This window comes from Trachurus japonicus, chromosome 23 (assembly GCF_045865225.1).
Source record: "Trachurus japonicus isolate A0001 chromosome 23, Traja_1.0".
In the NCBI taxonomy this organism is placed as follows: domain Eukaryota; kingdom Metazoa; phylum Chordata; class Actinopteri; order Carangiformes; family Carangidae; genus Trachurus; species Trachurus japonicus.
The window spans coordinates 10362828-10378479 of NC_140929.1; the positions used below are offsets into that span (position 1 = coordinate 10362828).

General features: G+C 45.1%; 1 protein-coding gene across 2 annotated transcripts in view; it reads right to left on the reverse strand.

Annotated features, from left to right (window-relative positions):
* Positions 1–15652, reverse strand: part of snd1 (staphylococcal nuclease and tudor domain containing 1) — a 172214-nt gene that overhangs the window by 140874 nt on the left and 15688 nt on the right. Inside the window, exons 10-11 of one of the 2 annotated variants that reach the window (XM_085769868.1) lie at positions 12895–12999; positions 2642–2740 (exon numbers count right to left, since the gene is read on the reverse strand). In XM_085769868.1, the coding sequence (XP_085625994.1) occupies positions 2642–2740; positions 12895–12999 (204 nt within the window). Of the gene's footprint in view, positions 1–2641; positions 2744–12894; positions 13000–15652 lie in introns of both variants that reach the window. The other variant, XM_085769867.1, reaches the window with a different exon arrangement.

The following is a 15652-nucleotide window of genomic DNA, read 5'->3' on the forward strand; positions in this document are numbered from 1 at the left end:
GAGCTCTTCCGTCATTGATTTTTCCAGAGTGAGGAGAGGGGGGGCTTTACTGCTGGCAAATGGGCAAGAGCTTTCCACTTAAACCTAACTTACTTCAAAGAGCCTACAAGCACACACTTGGGAGACACGACTTCAATACTAATCAAATGTAAAGCAATACAGTGGCAGATACTGTATGTATTTATACATCCAACTTCCCGGTGACGAGGGCAAGGCAGAGATTAATGGTCATTTGCTACAGGTGTGGGCTGCATTTTAAAGTTGTAATGATCCAGGATTGACATTTTGCATTCATACGACAATACATGTGGTTGCACAAGACTCCGATCACCATCACCACCACCTCCGCCTCCGCCTGTAGCCATAGTGATCAAATCTGTCAAAAAAAAAACGTCAGAGTGCGCCCTCCCACCTGTGTTTTTTCAAGCCGTCCACATGTGATTGAATCATGCCGGATGTATTTAAATGCAGATTGTGAAACGGGGGGTGGGGGGGGCAGTGACGCACTCTGGTGAAAAACATGCATACTCTCTTATCGCGCTTAAGACAGTAACTCCTTTTGACACGTAGACAATCATGCATACTTTCCTCTCCGATAAACACTACAAACAGCAATTTGCCCGAGGCTTAGGAAGGCACGGGAACATTTTAGCTGAGTTGACTTTTGAAACACCCTCGAGTCTAAGCAAGCAATACTGTGAAATCACACTCGGCGTAAAAAAAAAAAAACAGCAGATTGATCTGTGTGATGTCAGATGTTGTGTGCGTTTGTGTGCATGTGGATATATTGAGTGACAATTATAAAAAACATGCAGAGTGAACCTCGCAGCGCATATTCTTCCTATTTCAAACAGCTAATGACCACACAGTAGACTGGAATGGCTTTGCATGTGTTAGCACTTGTATGTTGAAAAGCCCTAAATGGCAATGTATCTGTATTATGACTTCATCTAAATGCATGTGCCCACACCTCACACACACAAACACACACAGCGTTGTATTTTAATGTCAATAACATGCAATTCTATCGACAAGCCCAACAGGGTACATTACACTCATTATATATGGGGCCTATATGAGGCTTGATGTTGCAAACCTGCACAACAATACACGTTTAATCGTCATGCTACCGGCATATTTCGTATAACGTTTTTACACCTTGACAAAGCTGTAGTCGCTCCTATTCCCATCATACACACACTCATTATCCCCCAAACACAAACACCGCAAATAAACAGCTCGGATCATTATTCTCGCTTCACTCGTCAAAAAGCCAGCTTACGGCTGAATTTTCTGTCATTAAAAAACATTAATGTGGATGATTAAAACGGCTGCAACGAGAGGCTGAGACAGGGATATGAATCTCACTCCTGTGCTGAATGCCAAAAGGAACTCTCTCGGCTTTTTGGCTTTGAGTGGGTGCATGTTTTTGCGTTTAACCAGGCTGTGCTGCAAATGTGTTTTTAACACTGTTCACTTAAGAAAGTGTGTGTGACACGGGATTGCTTGTTCCATCTATTAACTGGGTGCTGTGGTGTGGACCCCTGAAATCAGTACATTCTCAGCTCAGCAGCAACACAGGCTGTGATTTTATTTTTTTGTTTAAAAAGGACACTGAGAATTGATTTGTGAAGGTCTAAGCTCCAATGACTGATACTTGGTAGTCAGCTGCAACACAGCGTGGAATTTATGAGATAACTCCCCACTAAGGAAGTCATTTTGGCAGTATGATTGTGCATAAATGCACCATTTTGACAGCGCTTTCCATCAATTTGCACCCTCAACTACATTTTCATGTAGATTTTTGCGAGAAAGATTCCAATCTTTTTCGGCAGGGTTCCCATTATAACGCGGCCCTGTGTGCATCTGACAAGAGTCAGAGTTAACTATTTGGAAAAACATAAACCATCATTCAACTCAGGCGGTGGACAACAGCTTTGGGCATGCCTATGAGCAAGCGCTGCCTCCTCTCCCTGTGCCATTACTGCCACTGGAGGTGGCAAAATTGCTACTGTGCGGACAATGACAAGAATGCCGGAGTCATTTTTTTTTTTACAGATTTACTGAGGGTACCCTGGTGTAAAAACAATATAACTTGATCTGGGAGGCAAAGTTTGCTTTTTAAAACATTACCCCCATTTAAAGTGTTTTTCTCATACCGAAAAACCTCAATTCATAGTTCATCGGTTCAAGTTTTACACAAAAAAAGCAGATGTTCAAGCAATGGTGTGTGTTTTCTAAAGTGCTCTCTTGCTCATTGCCGAGTTGTGCTGGGTCAGATGTGTGTAAATCATAGCGGCCCCCAAGGTGTACAGACCCCGGCAGATCAATAGACACAAGAGGGGGGGAAATCAACACTGCTTGTTTAAAGGGTGCGTCCAGGCCAATACTGAGCCCCAGGGCATCCACAGGGAGCACTTGGTATTCACACGGAGGGAGGCAGAGAAACAGACACCTTCAGCTTAGGGATTCAGAATCGTGTGTTCGGCTGCTGACGAGGGGGAAAGGGTGTTGGAGCGCATGTAAAGCCACTGGGAGGGGGGGGATTCTTGTTTAGACATATTGTTTAACTAATCAAAAGCTGATTAGAAAACAATCACGTTGCATGTATAAGAGGTGACAGTTTTGAAAGTCCTTGTACCTTTTTACCGATGAGCTTCTTCCTCAGGAACTCGCGGGCCTCGAACATGTAGGGGATGTCGTAGAGTGGACGGAACCGTTTGTCTTTGTCTTTGTTCTTCTCCTGGGCGAAGATGGAGGGAGGATGAAAGAGGGGAGAGGAGAGGAGTCGGGAAAAAGAGGTGGGGATGGAAAGAAGAAAATGGAAAAGGAGATGGAGTGAAATAACGTTATTTTCATTGCAAAAGGTACAAGGCTTAACAAATCAACAAACACACACACAATAACATATAATACACAAAACTATTGCAGAGTGAAATGCAACATTTCAGCCACACAGTCAAACACACACACACACCTTCCTCAAATACAAACATCTCTCTTGCTGTCAATACTGACACACTGCACCAAAGAAAGAAATAATCCGTTACCAAGGACACACAGATGCTAGCAGCACAAGGCAGAGACGCCAGAGACGCGTTCAACAGACACACATAAAGGCAAGCTGACGCCATGTGTGCGCACACATGTGTACTGTACACACAGATGTAGCCACATGCCACACATTCACTCACACACAGCTGCACACACAAAAAAAAAAAAAAAAAAAAACTTCCCTCAATACGCTCACCCACTCTCTGACAGGAGCAGGCCACAAATAGAACCTATTTGCATTTTCAAAGGAGGCTGAGGTTTTTGTGTTGCTCCCAGTGTGAAAAGACATACACACACACACACACACACAGTGACAGGTGCCGTTTTTGTAGGGGCGGGATGAAAAAAAAATAATACAGCAAATGACAATGACGCAGTGGGAAAATAAACGACAGGCGCTAACGGGAGGAACAGGGCTATGAATGACAATCCCAGTATTCTCGCCACCCCTGCCCCTCCCACGCTCCTCTATGAGCGCCGTCATTATCTGTCACGCAAACAGAAGTAACACTACTTCCAGATGAACAAACGGAGTTGGATTAATTCCTCGTTTCCTCTTCTATTCAAAGGGGCTTTCATTCATTTTTAATGCCCCTCCAGTTGTTCGGGGGTGGAGGGGGGCTGCAAGGTGCGGCGCACAGCTGGGCAGATGGATGAGGAGATAAGACACATGGGGAGCAGCGGCTGTGTGAACATGTGCTCGTACGTACGAGCGACAGAAAAATATCTACACTGAGCGATGTTTCTGTTTTAGTGGCAGTCGGTTTTTTTTTCTTCGTTTTTTTTCTTTCCCTTCCAAAATAATGTTTGTAGTATGAATGAGTCAACATGACTGCACCGAGGGCCCGCCGGACCGGTCCTGGTGAGGGAGTACTGAGACCTGCCAAATCCACCAGCCAACAGAGTTCCCTTAACCTTGGCAGGAACGTAATAACCTTTGAGTTTTAATAGCTTTCTATCTTTCTTTTCTTACTCCCTCTTGCTCTCATCCTACTCCACTTTTCACTGGCGGAGTCAGCGCAGCATGGAACTTTCGGAGGTGAATTAATCTCACACATGGCCGGTGGAAATCCCGCGCCGCTCAGCCAAGAGCCCCGATGTCCTCCATTTTGTGTCAGCCGGGGCTTATTGTCGGGGTCTTTCATCCCTATCAAGTCGGTTGCGGTGGGATGATGGGGCCTTTTAGGAGCGCTGCCAGCCAGGAATCCTCCATTTTGTGCCTGAGCTCCGGGGCTGAGCCGTCCACTGCTGGGGATGAGGATAACTTCCACCAAGCTGACGTTACCCAGGTGAAATCCTTTCTTTTGGAAGCGAGTTGTCTTTATGTTAGACATTAAGAGAATTCACAGACACTGGATGATGGTTTGGGTGTTTACGCACACAGAACCCAATTTTCAGGGCCGGTAGAGTTCTGATAGACACAGGTCAAAACAACGAGATAACTTTTAACAGGGAAAAGTAAAGAATGAACCAAAACGGAGGGCAGAAGAGAAAAAAAGGGAAAAAAAAGAATCATTTCTAACTAATAAGCTGTTTTACGGTGGAAAGGAAGCTGTGTCACTGAGGGTGAAGAGTGTAAATGTCAGCACTCTATGCCAATTAGGCACAAGGAGTGGAGGAGAAGACAAAGAGGACAAAAGGTACTACTCCTCCTCCTTTTAGAAGGTCTGTGGGGAATGAAGCGAGACTGAGTGGAAGACGGCGAGGTGAAGGAGTCAGAAAACAAGAAAATGAGACAATGAGAGGGAAATGTTACAACTCGGAGCGCAGGCAGTCAGGATGAACACGCTGATGATCACATTCTCCACGCTGAAGTCTTACTCCGGTGTGACTTTAACCTCTGTCCTCATGATGGCAGCACGCTAAAACATGAGGGGGCAGGAAATGTTTAAAGGGCAACTATGCAACTCTTTTTTCGCTGTTTTGGTCGCTTTTTTTCTCTCGATGGAGCTCCCCCTACAGTTTCGGAGTGCATATTGTCGTAAAAACTTGCGTTGTTGTAAAACAGTGCATTTGTTTTCAACAAAGCCAGAGAGAAGGCAATCTGCAGAGCGATGTCTACCGAGGTGGGTGACGTTAACGAGATTGTAGTGCCGTGAAGCAGTCCATCTTTCTCGTGAGACGAGATCTGGGACAACAAGTTGGAAGCGATGATTGGTTTTTGGCCAAGAGATGCAACGAGGAAAGCAGAGAGCTTCCATGTTCCACGAAACAAGTCATTTAACCATCACAATTACTCCACAGCTGTTTGATTAAGGTGAAAATCTGTCATAATTCCTCTTTAAAATCAAAACACCACTCATGGTTTTTCAAAGGACCGACCCTCCGTAGATCAATATGGGATTTAATCAATGATAGATATTTCACAATTTGGTCCACATCAGTTGCAGTTCTCCCCGGACAATAACTTGTGTGGAAAACGTAGACAACATTGTGACAACTTTAATTATTTGACTCTAAACCTGACTGATGAAATTGACAAGATTAGCATCGTTAAATGAGACGAAGTCGGCGCACGTCGACCCCACACGACTGTTCTCATGCAGCTGCTGCAGGAAGGTTACAGACAGATGAGAGGAGTCACTGACTGTCTCAACCATGACCCAATAACAACAGTTTGTTCTCACTGTCCTCAGGGGGAGTTCTGTTCTATTTGGGGTAAATTCCCCTTCGTTCCAAATTACCCCAAAAAAGCTAAGGAATCATCTTTGACTATTGCAGAGGCATGACGCTAGCTGGATTGTACAGTGTCGCAGGGCTGCAGGGGCTGGACTGCAAATGTGTGGCTGCTGCTGCTGCTGCTGCTGCTGCTGCTGCTGCTGCTGCTGGAAGCATTTGCAGCTTCTGGAACTTCAAGGGTGAAATCATGACTCAGGAGCACATCATGCTCTCTGATGTTTGGCTGTGGCGTTGGTTGTGAGGGGGGAGGAGGAGGGGACGGGGTCAGTCAGTGTACAGTATTAGGCCTTTAGTTTTTACATTTTATCGGATGGAGCAGAGTGTGCGTTGTTTTTTGTGTGTAACCACCCGTCTCCTGAGAGGACCACGCCGCCGTGCTGCATGTGTCCCAGACAAAGCGGACATTATTTTTTGATTAACAAGCCCACCGGGAGTCTTAGACAAACAGTCAACATTTACTATTGTATGCCTAACAACATTACTCAATTGTGCATGCATAAACATCAAATGGCTGCAGAGGGCTGGAGTGGAAGAGAGGGAGACGGTGCAGGAGAGAAAGACAGATGGAAAGAGATCGAGAGAGAGAGTGATGGAGAGTGAGAGAGAGAGAGAGAGAGAGAGAGAGAGAGGGGGCATACACTTCCTGAAGCAAGAGCATGAAGGATATTGCCGGTTATAGAGCTACAATACAAAATCAAATGACAAATTTCAGAATTATTACCCATACAGAAGAATACAAATAAGTCATTTAGTGAACTGACTGGATCTGATCCTGGAATAGAAACAAAACAAAACAAAAATCTGGCTTTCAGAATGAAGTTACCTGTGGAAGCATAAAAACAAACGACAAAAAAAAGCCAGCCACTTAAATCATGATTAGCTCCTAACAAACTGGTGCAGGTAAAATTACTGGGGCAGCTGTGATGCAGACTGTTTTCTGACTGTGTGCTGTCATTAATAAGGATGTCGTATTTAAAAATAAATAAATAAATAAATAAATAAAGCTAAAGTACTGGCTGCCCGAGCGAGGCGGTCACACTGCGACTCAAATGTGCAGTGTTGTGTTTATAATTTCTGGACCACACAGACGGTCAGACTGGCCCTGCAGACAGATATGGTGATGCAGTATTAGACTAACTGCAGTGCCGCCCGCTTAAAGTCGCCAATATTGCAACAGACAAGTCAAACTATTGAAAAAAGGGGGACAAAGCTTATGCAAGAGGATATTTTAACCTGCTGCACCATGCTGTTTATAAATGGTCTGCTTCAAAATAAAGTCTATTAAATATTAAGGTCTGTCTATCACTCGCATCTCTCAAGAGGAACCATCACATTGTTTTTCCAGTGTAATGCCATTTGAATAACTTCCTCTGCTGCAGCAACACAAACACAAGTGAGCCAAGCCTTTAGTTTTTCAACAGTGACAGCCAAATGGTGCATTGGAGCCAACAAAAAAATAAAAAAATATTCATCCAGTGGTGAGGAGGGACCCTGGCTACTAATCTGCCTCATCCAGCCAATAGTGCACAAATGAGTCACGAAGGAGGGAGGGGAGTGAGGGGAGGGGGGGGGGGGTGACCCTCCTTTCTTGTCATCCTCTACCAAAAACTTCAGGTCAAAGCTTGTCATGCCAGGCTAGGGGCATGCTGAGGGCACACACATGGCCAGACATAAGATTTGGAGGATGGGGACATGAGCGCGGAGGAGAAAGGGAGTGGATAAAAAAGCACAGAGGAGAGTAGGAAGAAGAGAAACAAACACACAGCGGAGAGAGAGAGAGAGAGAGAGAGCAGATGGGGCCGTCTGTTTGAGGATTTGGTTATTATAAAACCGTATCTGCTCCGATTCTTTAACAAATTTTGAACGCTCTTGAAAAACGAGGATCGATTTTCGACAGCTTTATTCCAACTCATGTTGCCTGAGAATGTGTATCCTGATTTTAACTCACTTAGAAATAAAAAAACACAAATATTCAAAATATACTTGTATTTACAGCATTTTAGTTCAAGTTTTCTTAATACTTCCTTCTTCTTGCTTCCTTCCTAAGTGTCTTTCACATTGCAGAGTTGTGATTTGGTTGTTGCCATCTTCTACCCCTGTCTGTCATTCGGTCCCACACGTTCTGCTTAATGTGGTATAAATCTTTCATCTTTCATTGTATTTGAGCCCTCCGTGTCACACTACAGGAGATAATTAGCCAACTAGCTATGACAACATTACAACACATTTTCTATTTCCATATTCTACCACCTTCTCTTAAGACCTCGCAGTCTTGACTGCACTTGTGAGACAAGAGTTCATTATCCTGTGCAGTGCAGTAGCGACAAAAACCCATACTGTACTGTCTGTATTAGCTGCACAGATCAAAATAATAATATGTGAAATGACAGAAGCCGTACAGCGATAAAATTGGGTTGTTTGTGTTTAGCGATGTGTCTTCCAGTAAACTTATTCATTGTACTTCGTAGGTAATACGGAGAGGTGAAGATTGTCAAAGTCTGCCCACACACACTTCGCCAGACTTTCCAGACCTGAGCTGAAACGGCTGTATTTACAGAAATGCTAATCAATGTGCAATGTTCCAGCATAAAAATAAACCTAATAATGTGAAAGTAAAAATAAGAAGGAGACAGAGGAAAAGAAAGAAAAGAGATGAGGGGTGGAGTGGAGAGGATAGATGGTTTATGAGAGGCTGCAGCAGGAAGATGAAAGATGTACTGTGAGACTAAGAATCATCGACAGTGTCAACACACACACACACATACACACACACAGAGGTGGACTGAAGAGAGGTTAGACGAGTAGGCAGGGCTCTATGGAGTAGCGTGGGGATGAGCCATAGTCATTGTGTTGCCTTATATAAGGACAGCGGGTTGACCTCTGGATGTGCTCCATCAGCACCGTCCTGAACCCTACTTAAACCACATAACCACACATACATACATTACAATGCATGAAGAGACACACACAAACACTGGAGGCTCGACGCATGTGCATCGTCAAAAGCGGAGATACACACAAACACAATGAGTGTGAGCGAGCGAGCTAGTGAGTGAGTGAGTGGGTGTGTGAGTGAGTCACTGAGTAGCATAGACATCTCTCCACGCTCGTGTTTACGCTGGGCTTGTCCTGCTGCACACGAGAGGAGGAGGAGGAAACGGGGAAAGAGAGCAAAGATGAAAAATAAATAATAAAAAAAACAGAGGTGGGGGGGAGAAGAAAAAGCTGACTCCAACTCCCTAGCTCAAAATAACATCTGAAGATATGCCACAGCAGTAACACTGGGGGGTGGAAGGGGAGGGGTGTGGGGGCACGTGTGAGGCAAATTCGGGTCCGATGTTTTTGCTGCAGCCAGACACCATTGGTCCACCAATCTGTCAGTCTGAGCACAATTAGTGTAGTCATGAAGGGGGGGAGGGAGGGGGAGGGAGGGGGATGTGGTGGTGTTAGAAGACTAAAAGGAACCAGAGGAGTTGGGAGGGGGGGAGAAGAAGAGGAGGAGGAGGAGGAGGGGGAGGAAAGGGGCTTGGCAGGAACTGTCACAGTTCATCAGTGCACTGGTACATTGCATCTGGCCTCAGTACCCCCGAACAGTACACACACTCAGACACACCCACACACAAACATAAACGGCCTCGCTTGCAGAATGCACGGTCAAACGGTGCACAGACACATCCAGACAGACAGAGATAATAATGACAACTGGCACAAGAAAATCCCTACAGACCTCTAGAAAGTGCAACACACACACATACATACGCACAATACACACACACACACACACAATTGTCACAATACCAAATATTTCCTTGGAGCTCAGATCCACGTATAGGCTACAGTGCTAACATGCGCACATCTGGATGCGTAGGGCACATGCCTGCGTAATCCATGTTTGTTGCACACGCTGACGCCAATTTCCAAGATGTTTCCTGACATAGGCTAATGCAGCTTAACCAAGCATGTCTCTCCCATGTGTGTGTGTGTGTGTGTGTGTGTATGTGTAAGCTGTGTTGCAAACCGTGACAATGTCTTTGTGTCTGTCTGCTCGCTCTGTAAGCAAGAGGCCGGCTCTCTCGTTACACTGTTAGCCAACATGGTGTCAAGTGTGTGTACTGTGTGGGGCTCTTGTTTGAGAGATACCTGCTGTGACCTCACACTCACTTGACCTAAAGGTAAGAATAGACCCCTTAAAAAAGAAAAAAAGAAAAATCACACATTTTTTCTGTTTGTCTATGCTGTTACTCTGTGTATCCCTCTTCGATGTGCATTTCTACGCTCTCCGATTAAGCAAGGTGGAGGAAGAAGGAAAAAAAAAAACCTCTACCCACAGATTTTAGCCGTAGCTGCCAAGTGTTTCAAATACTTTGGCAGATGAGCAGCAATTTTCGGAGGTGCTACACAATAAATTTGATTGGCTTTCAATGTAGTTCAAGCAATAGTAGTGGAAAATTAACAGATTACATTGTCCCGCATAGATTCCACTGACACAATGTGAACTATAACTACATCTGCGTCTGTAAAGCAGTGTAGACAAGGCATGAAATTAAGTTTCCCTGCTCACCTAAGGAAACAGCTCACTTGTCTAATTTAGTGATCAGACACAAAGACCTGCCGGCAAATGAGACAGGACGTACAATTCTCATGTATGAATATGGAAAATATATTTAGTCGAGAGACGAGGCGGAGACATTTCAGTCCGTCTTGTGTCTGTCAGTTGTGTTTATTCTACCTTACAGTCCGAGGGCTCGTCACATCCTCGGTAAACCCGCCACAACCCTGCATTGCTGCCATAGCGACGACACTTAAAGCTGAGCCAACAGCGTTACAGACAGGCAGGCAGGCGGGCAGGCTCTTTAGCTCACAGACAGAAATAACTAGCTAACAAACAACACCAGCAGCAGCACCATGAACAACCCTTATTAAAAACAAAACACAAAATGTAAGATTTTTTTTTTTTTTTAAATGAAACACCACCACTGAAAAAAAAACTGTCCTCTAGTCAGAAAAAGCCAGGAAAAACTTTTTTTGGTTATCTGTCGCTCCAGTTTAAGATTAAGTGTAAACTCTGACCACTATGCCTTATGACCTGATATGATGCATTATGGGAAGTAGCCACATTAAGATGCATGATTAAGGTTCAAGATGCATATTGCATTAGTGATATTTTATGCAGGCGAGTACAATTCACTCTGCAAGTCAAGTGAGCAAGTACCAAAACAGACATGGTATTAACATGAGTAATCAGACTCGCAACCATACAACAACAAATTAAATATGCATGAACTGCAAGAGACGGCCATGCAACACTGTGGCAATACAACACCGATACAATACACACAAACATTCACACCTGGCCCCCCTGTCTCTCAGGCCCCCGCCGCCCCCTCTGCAACATACGACAGTGTAATGAAGCACAAAACACATACTGCTGAAGCATCTGGCGCAGACAAAGACAGAGCGACAGACAGAGGAGAGACGTGCGCTGAAAGGAAGACGAGAGAGAGAGAAAGACAAGAGTGGGAAATCAAAGGTAAAAGGAGTGCAAAGGAGGAGGGAGAGAGGGGGAGGTGAGGTGGTAAATCAGGAAAGCGAGAGAAGTGGAGAGAAGTTTCCAGGAAAGCACCAGGGCTTTAGTGTTGGGAGCTTAAGCAGAGCAATGCAAGGAAGAAGAGAAAGGGCAGGAAGACAAAATAAATGGAGAGGTGTTCTTTCCCAGAAGCTTGTTATAACCACAGAGAGCTGGAGAGAAGAAACACGTATGAAGGGCAACAGTGCAGGTCAACGATCTGACCACAGCCTGGCTACCCGGAGGGAAAGATCAGCAGGAGTAAGTGACTGTGGAGGAGAAAACAGGGGGAAGGAGGAAAAGGCAAAGAGAGAAAGAGAGAGAGATACGGAGCAGTATCTTAATGATGCAAGGCGCTAACGACGCCAGGGGAAAGACGATGTCGTGGAGAGGGGGGGAGAGGATAAAAGCTAAACTAGACAACAATAAAGGAGGAAAGATAGAAAGAGAGTCGACCATAAAATGGAGGAGAAGCAGAGAGGGAGTCAATAAAACAAAAACAATCAAAACAAAGAAAGTAAAGGGATGTTGCAAACATTCTGCAATCAGAGTTTTACAACCACTCCCTTGACAGAAACACAACACCATGACTGTCTCTTCCCTCTCTGAACAGAGAAATGTGAGACATGACTTATGTACTAATGGATATTACAGTAAACAGAGTGTCGGCTGGAGGAGCGGTTGTCAAACAGCCTCAGACATTTTAAACAAAGGGAGAGAAGGGGTTCATTTCAAATATTGAAACTCTCCCTCTGACAATAATAAAGCAAAAAAAAGAAAAAAAATCAGTACTGTTGTGACACCAAAACTTTCTAATTAATGGGGGTGACATTTCCAGACAGCTTGAGGCCTTTATTTACAAAATGATAGCCTTTATAGAGACTCAGACACCAGTGGTGATGGAGAAGTAACAACGATCGATCCCTGTCTCTCCCCGAAAAATAAAAGAAAGAGTTTCATTTCAGTCGATAAATTTCGTGATAATGAGAGATGGGAGAGTGATGGGGGAGGAGAGGGGAGGGGTGGGGGGAGGAGGGGGAGTGGGATGACGGTTGACATCCACAACAGTTGACTTTGTCTGTCCAGGTGTCACTGTGAACATGTAAGCTTTCAGGTACAGCCCAGTGTTTTCAAAAAGAAAAGAAAAGAAAGAAAGCACGTCTCCCCTGTTGTCACTAAATATATGTTTGGAAGCATGTGTGCAATCTTTTTGAGAAAAACAGGCAGTGTAGAGAAGAAAGAGGGGAGAGAAAAAAAAGAAGAAGAGGAAAAAAAATCGATCTGCCCCACTCTCTGCAGTGCTGCAACCACTGGGTGTGTGCAAGTGTCTCACTGTGTTTGCATGTGCCCCAACTACGGGGGCGCCACCATGTGGCCAAAAGTATTCCCATGGTCATTGAGAGAGAGAGCCAGAGAGAGAGAGAGAGGGCTAATGTGTTAGGGAAGAGAAGAGGGCATGGAAATTAAACAGAGAGAGATGGTTACAATAGGGAGCCTGTGTTCAGGCACCTATTCACACACAAGTGCCCACTCACTCTGTGCAAAGCTGTGGACAGACGCACATTCAGACAAACACACACAGGTTTTGTTTGTACCTCTCCTTCGATCCTGGGGGGTCGAATGCTGGACAGGTGGATGGTCTTGTATTCTCCAGAGTTGAGCTTCACCACCATGGCGTCAGCGTTAACCACCTGCATCACCTGCAGGAGCAGAAGAACAAAGAAGAGGGAGTGGTTAATATAAAAAAAAAGAAATTAAGAAAAATAGAGGGAGAAAGGTTTGGGAATGTAATCGGGCATTGTAAACAAAAATGAAATTAATTCAAGGGTCCAAAGGGGGAAAAAAAGTAAATCTATTGGAGGGGAATAAACACCCCTGCAGGATGGAGGGGTGTTGGAGCAAAAAGACTGGCGCTGCATTTTGTTGAGCGAGTGAGCAGACAGACTGAGAGAAAGACGGGAGGAGAAGGAGCAGGTAAAGGATAAATGGAGAGGAAGAGATCTATTCAAAGGCGTACGGAGAGTGACAGTGCAGATCGTGCGCTGTCACGAGCAGAAGGCACCGAGAGTGAGGTAAGAAAGAGTGATCCTTGAGTGACTGAGTAAGCAAGCGAGCTAAGTCGTCCCAGCAGGGCCGACAAGGTTTTTGGAGGACAGATGGAGGACGTTCCGCTATCTGGGGGATTGGCACCAAGGAGGGAGAGAGAGAACGAAGGGAGACAGAGTGCAAGGGAAAGCTTTAAAACATAAACATCCTGTTAAAGATAGACTTGTGGAGCATTACGCAGCCCGCAGTCCAAAAACTGACTGGCAGCACTTTGTCTTGGAGACCTTTACAAGTGTAACCACACTTTATAGCAGGTGCAGTTCAGGAGACTGCCGGTGGACGTTCAAGGCTACTGCTGTTTACTCACAGCTCGCAGGAGTGTTAGTCTAGTACTGGACTGTAACTATAAAGAACAGCAAACCCAAAACACTGTCTGGCTTGTCCGGTACACACACAGGGATGTGCAAACTAATGCCCTCCTTCAGAAATGATACAAATCTCAAGAGGACGATAAACTCACTGGTTAAATTCATGAATTATAATGAAGTGTGGAATAAATATTAAATAAACTCAGCCTTGTCTATGTTCACTGTTTATGTGCCTTCCAGTATGTGCCCTCCCCTGGTAAAGAGACAGATTGAGGGTATATGGGACTGAGATGAAGGAGGCATACAAACCAAGCACACTTAAGTAGGCCGCTTGCAAGGGACTGAGAAATCAATCGCCCTACACATGTTGCCACCCACATGTGCATTAAATGGCCTCGCCATCACTCAAGCTGGAGTTCAGATGTAGGCTGTGTGCAAGCTCCAGTCCTAAAAAGTGAGAGATGCAGCAGGTCTGAGCTGCGTTTCAAACACAGTTTGGACTGTGTGTGGGTGTTTTTTTTGTGCCTGACTGTGTGGTAGAAAAACAAAAACACCAAAAAAAAAAATCATTGTGAATTATTAAAGCTTAGTTGGACCTCTTTTTTTTGTTGATAGAGAGTATGACAGATTCAAATCCAGGTGTATGAGGTTCTTTTGGGTGATGTATTATTCCATGAAAACAAATCAGACTGCCATTGCATTTGCCACCAGAGAACAGAAATTAGACCAGCCTACATGCTAAATAGGCTGCCCACAACCGCAGCCAAAATACATCATATACTAATCACTGAGCTGAGTGGGAGAGATACAGAGACATAGGGAGCAGGAGGGAGAGAGACAGAGAGGGGGAGAGGTGTAATGAGTAAGTGTGAGGGAGGGTGGGGGGGTGGTGGGGGGCATGCATGCACACGGAAAGACACGCACACCAGCCTACACGAATTCACACTGTAACAAGGTCATTTTGTGGCCTGCCCAAGTAAATAAAGTGCAAGAGAGAGAATGTGGCAGGAGCAGAAGAAAATGGCTCAGCATTTACTGGCTAATTATCAGCCGGAGGAGGCGAGACAAGAAGAGAGGCGAAGGAGGACGGATCAACATGCAACCGAGATACAGAGGAACAGAAAGATGGAGCGAAAGACCAGAAAGACAGAGTGTAATCTCTCCGCAAATATCACACGAGCAGAGGCAGAGAGGGAAAGATGGAAAAGAGATAGAAAAATAGAGCAAAAAAAAAAGTCTTTGCAAAGTAGCTGCCATGAGGGCTGAGCGAGCAGGCAGAGGGAGGGGGGGTTGTGGGGGGAGACAAATAGGCAGGCAACATGACTCACTGGTCTAATCTGACACTCCAGAGGTGGGGATCTACTGCCACCCTCTGCCCGTGGCCGACATGACATCTGCAGTGTGGGGGCCAAGATCAGTCATAGCACAAGGAGGATTCTTGGCTACTGTCGGGGAATGTTTGGGTTGTCAGTCGAATCCATTAAGTTGGTTTTTAACCACAGGGCCAAGCGCGGGCTTAGCCAGGACTTACTCATTACTCATGGCAGATCAACTCCCCTGAAAAGCGACACCTATGGGGAGTGTTCTCGCTCTCGCCCGCCAGTGGAAGATGATTTGTCACCCAAATTGCACGGTTTCGCATCAACCGCTGGTGTGTTTTGATGCCATGATGAACACCTTACGCTGGCGTCCGGCCACTGAAGAGGCTGATGAGCATGTAATACTGTAGGAGGACATTATCCAGGGACAGGTACAAATAATCTGGAGAGACTTTTTCACCTTATTGCCCTTCCACTTGACTGATTTTAACTAGGGCAGGAACCAATTTGCCCGTTTCTCATCATCCGAACACAAAAATGACTCTTTTAATTTCTTACAAAAGAACCTGTCTGACCTTGTAACCATTCTGTCTGACTTATTTTAACTGGGACATACACAG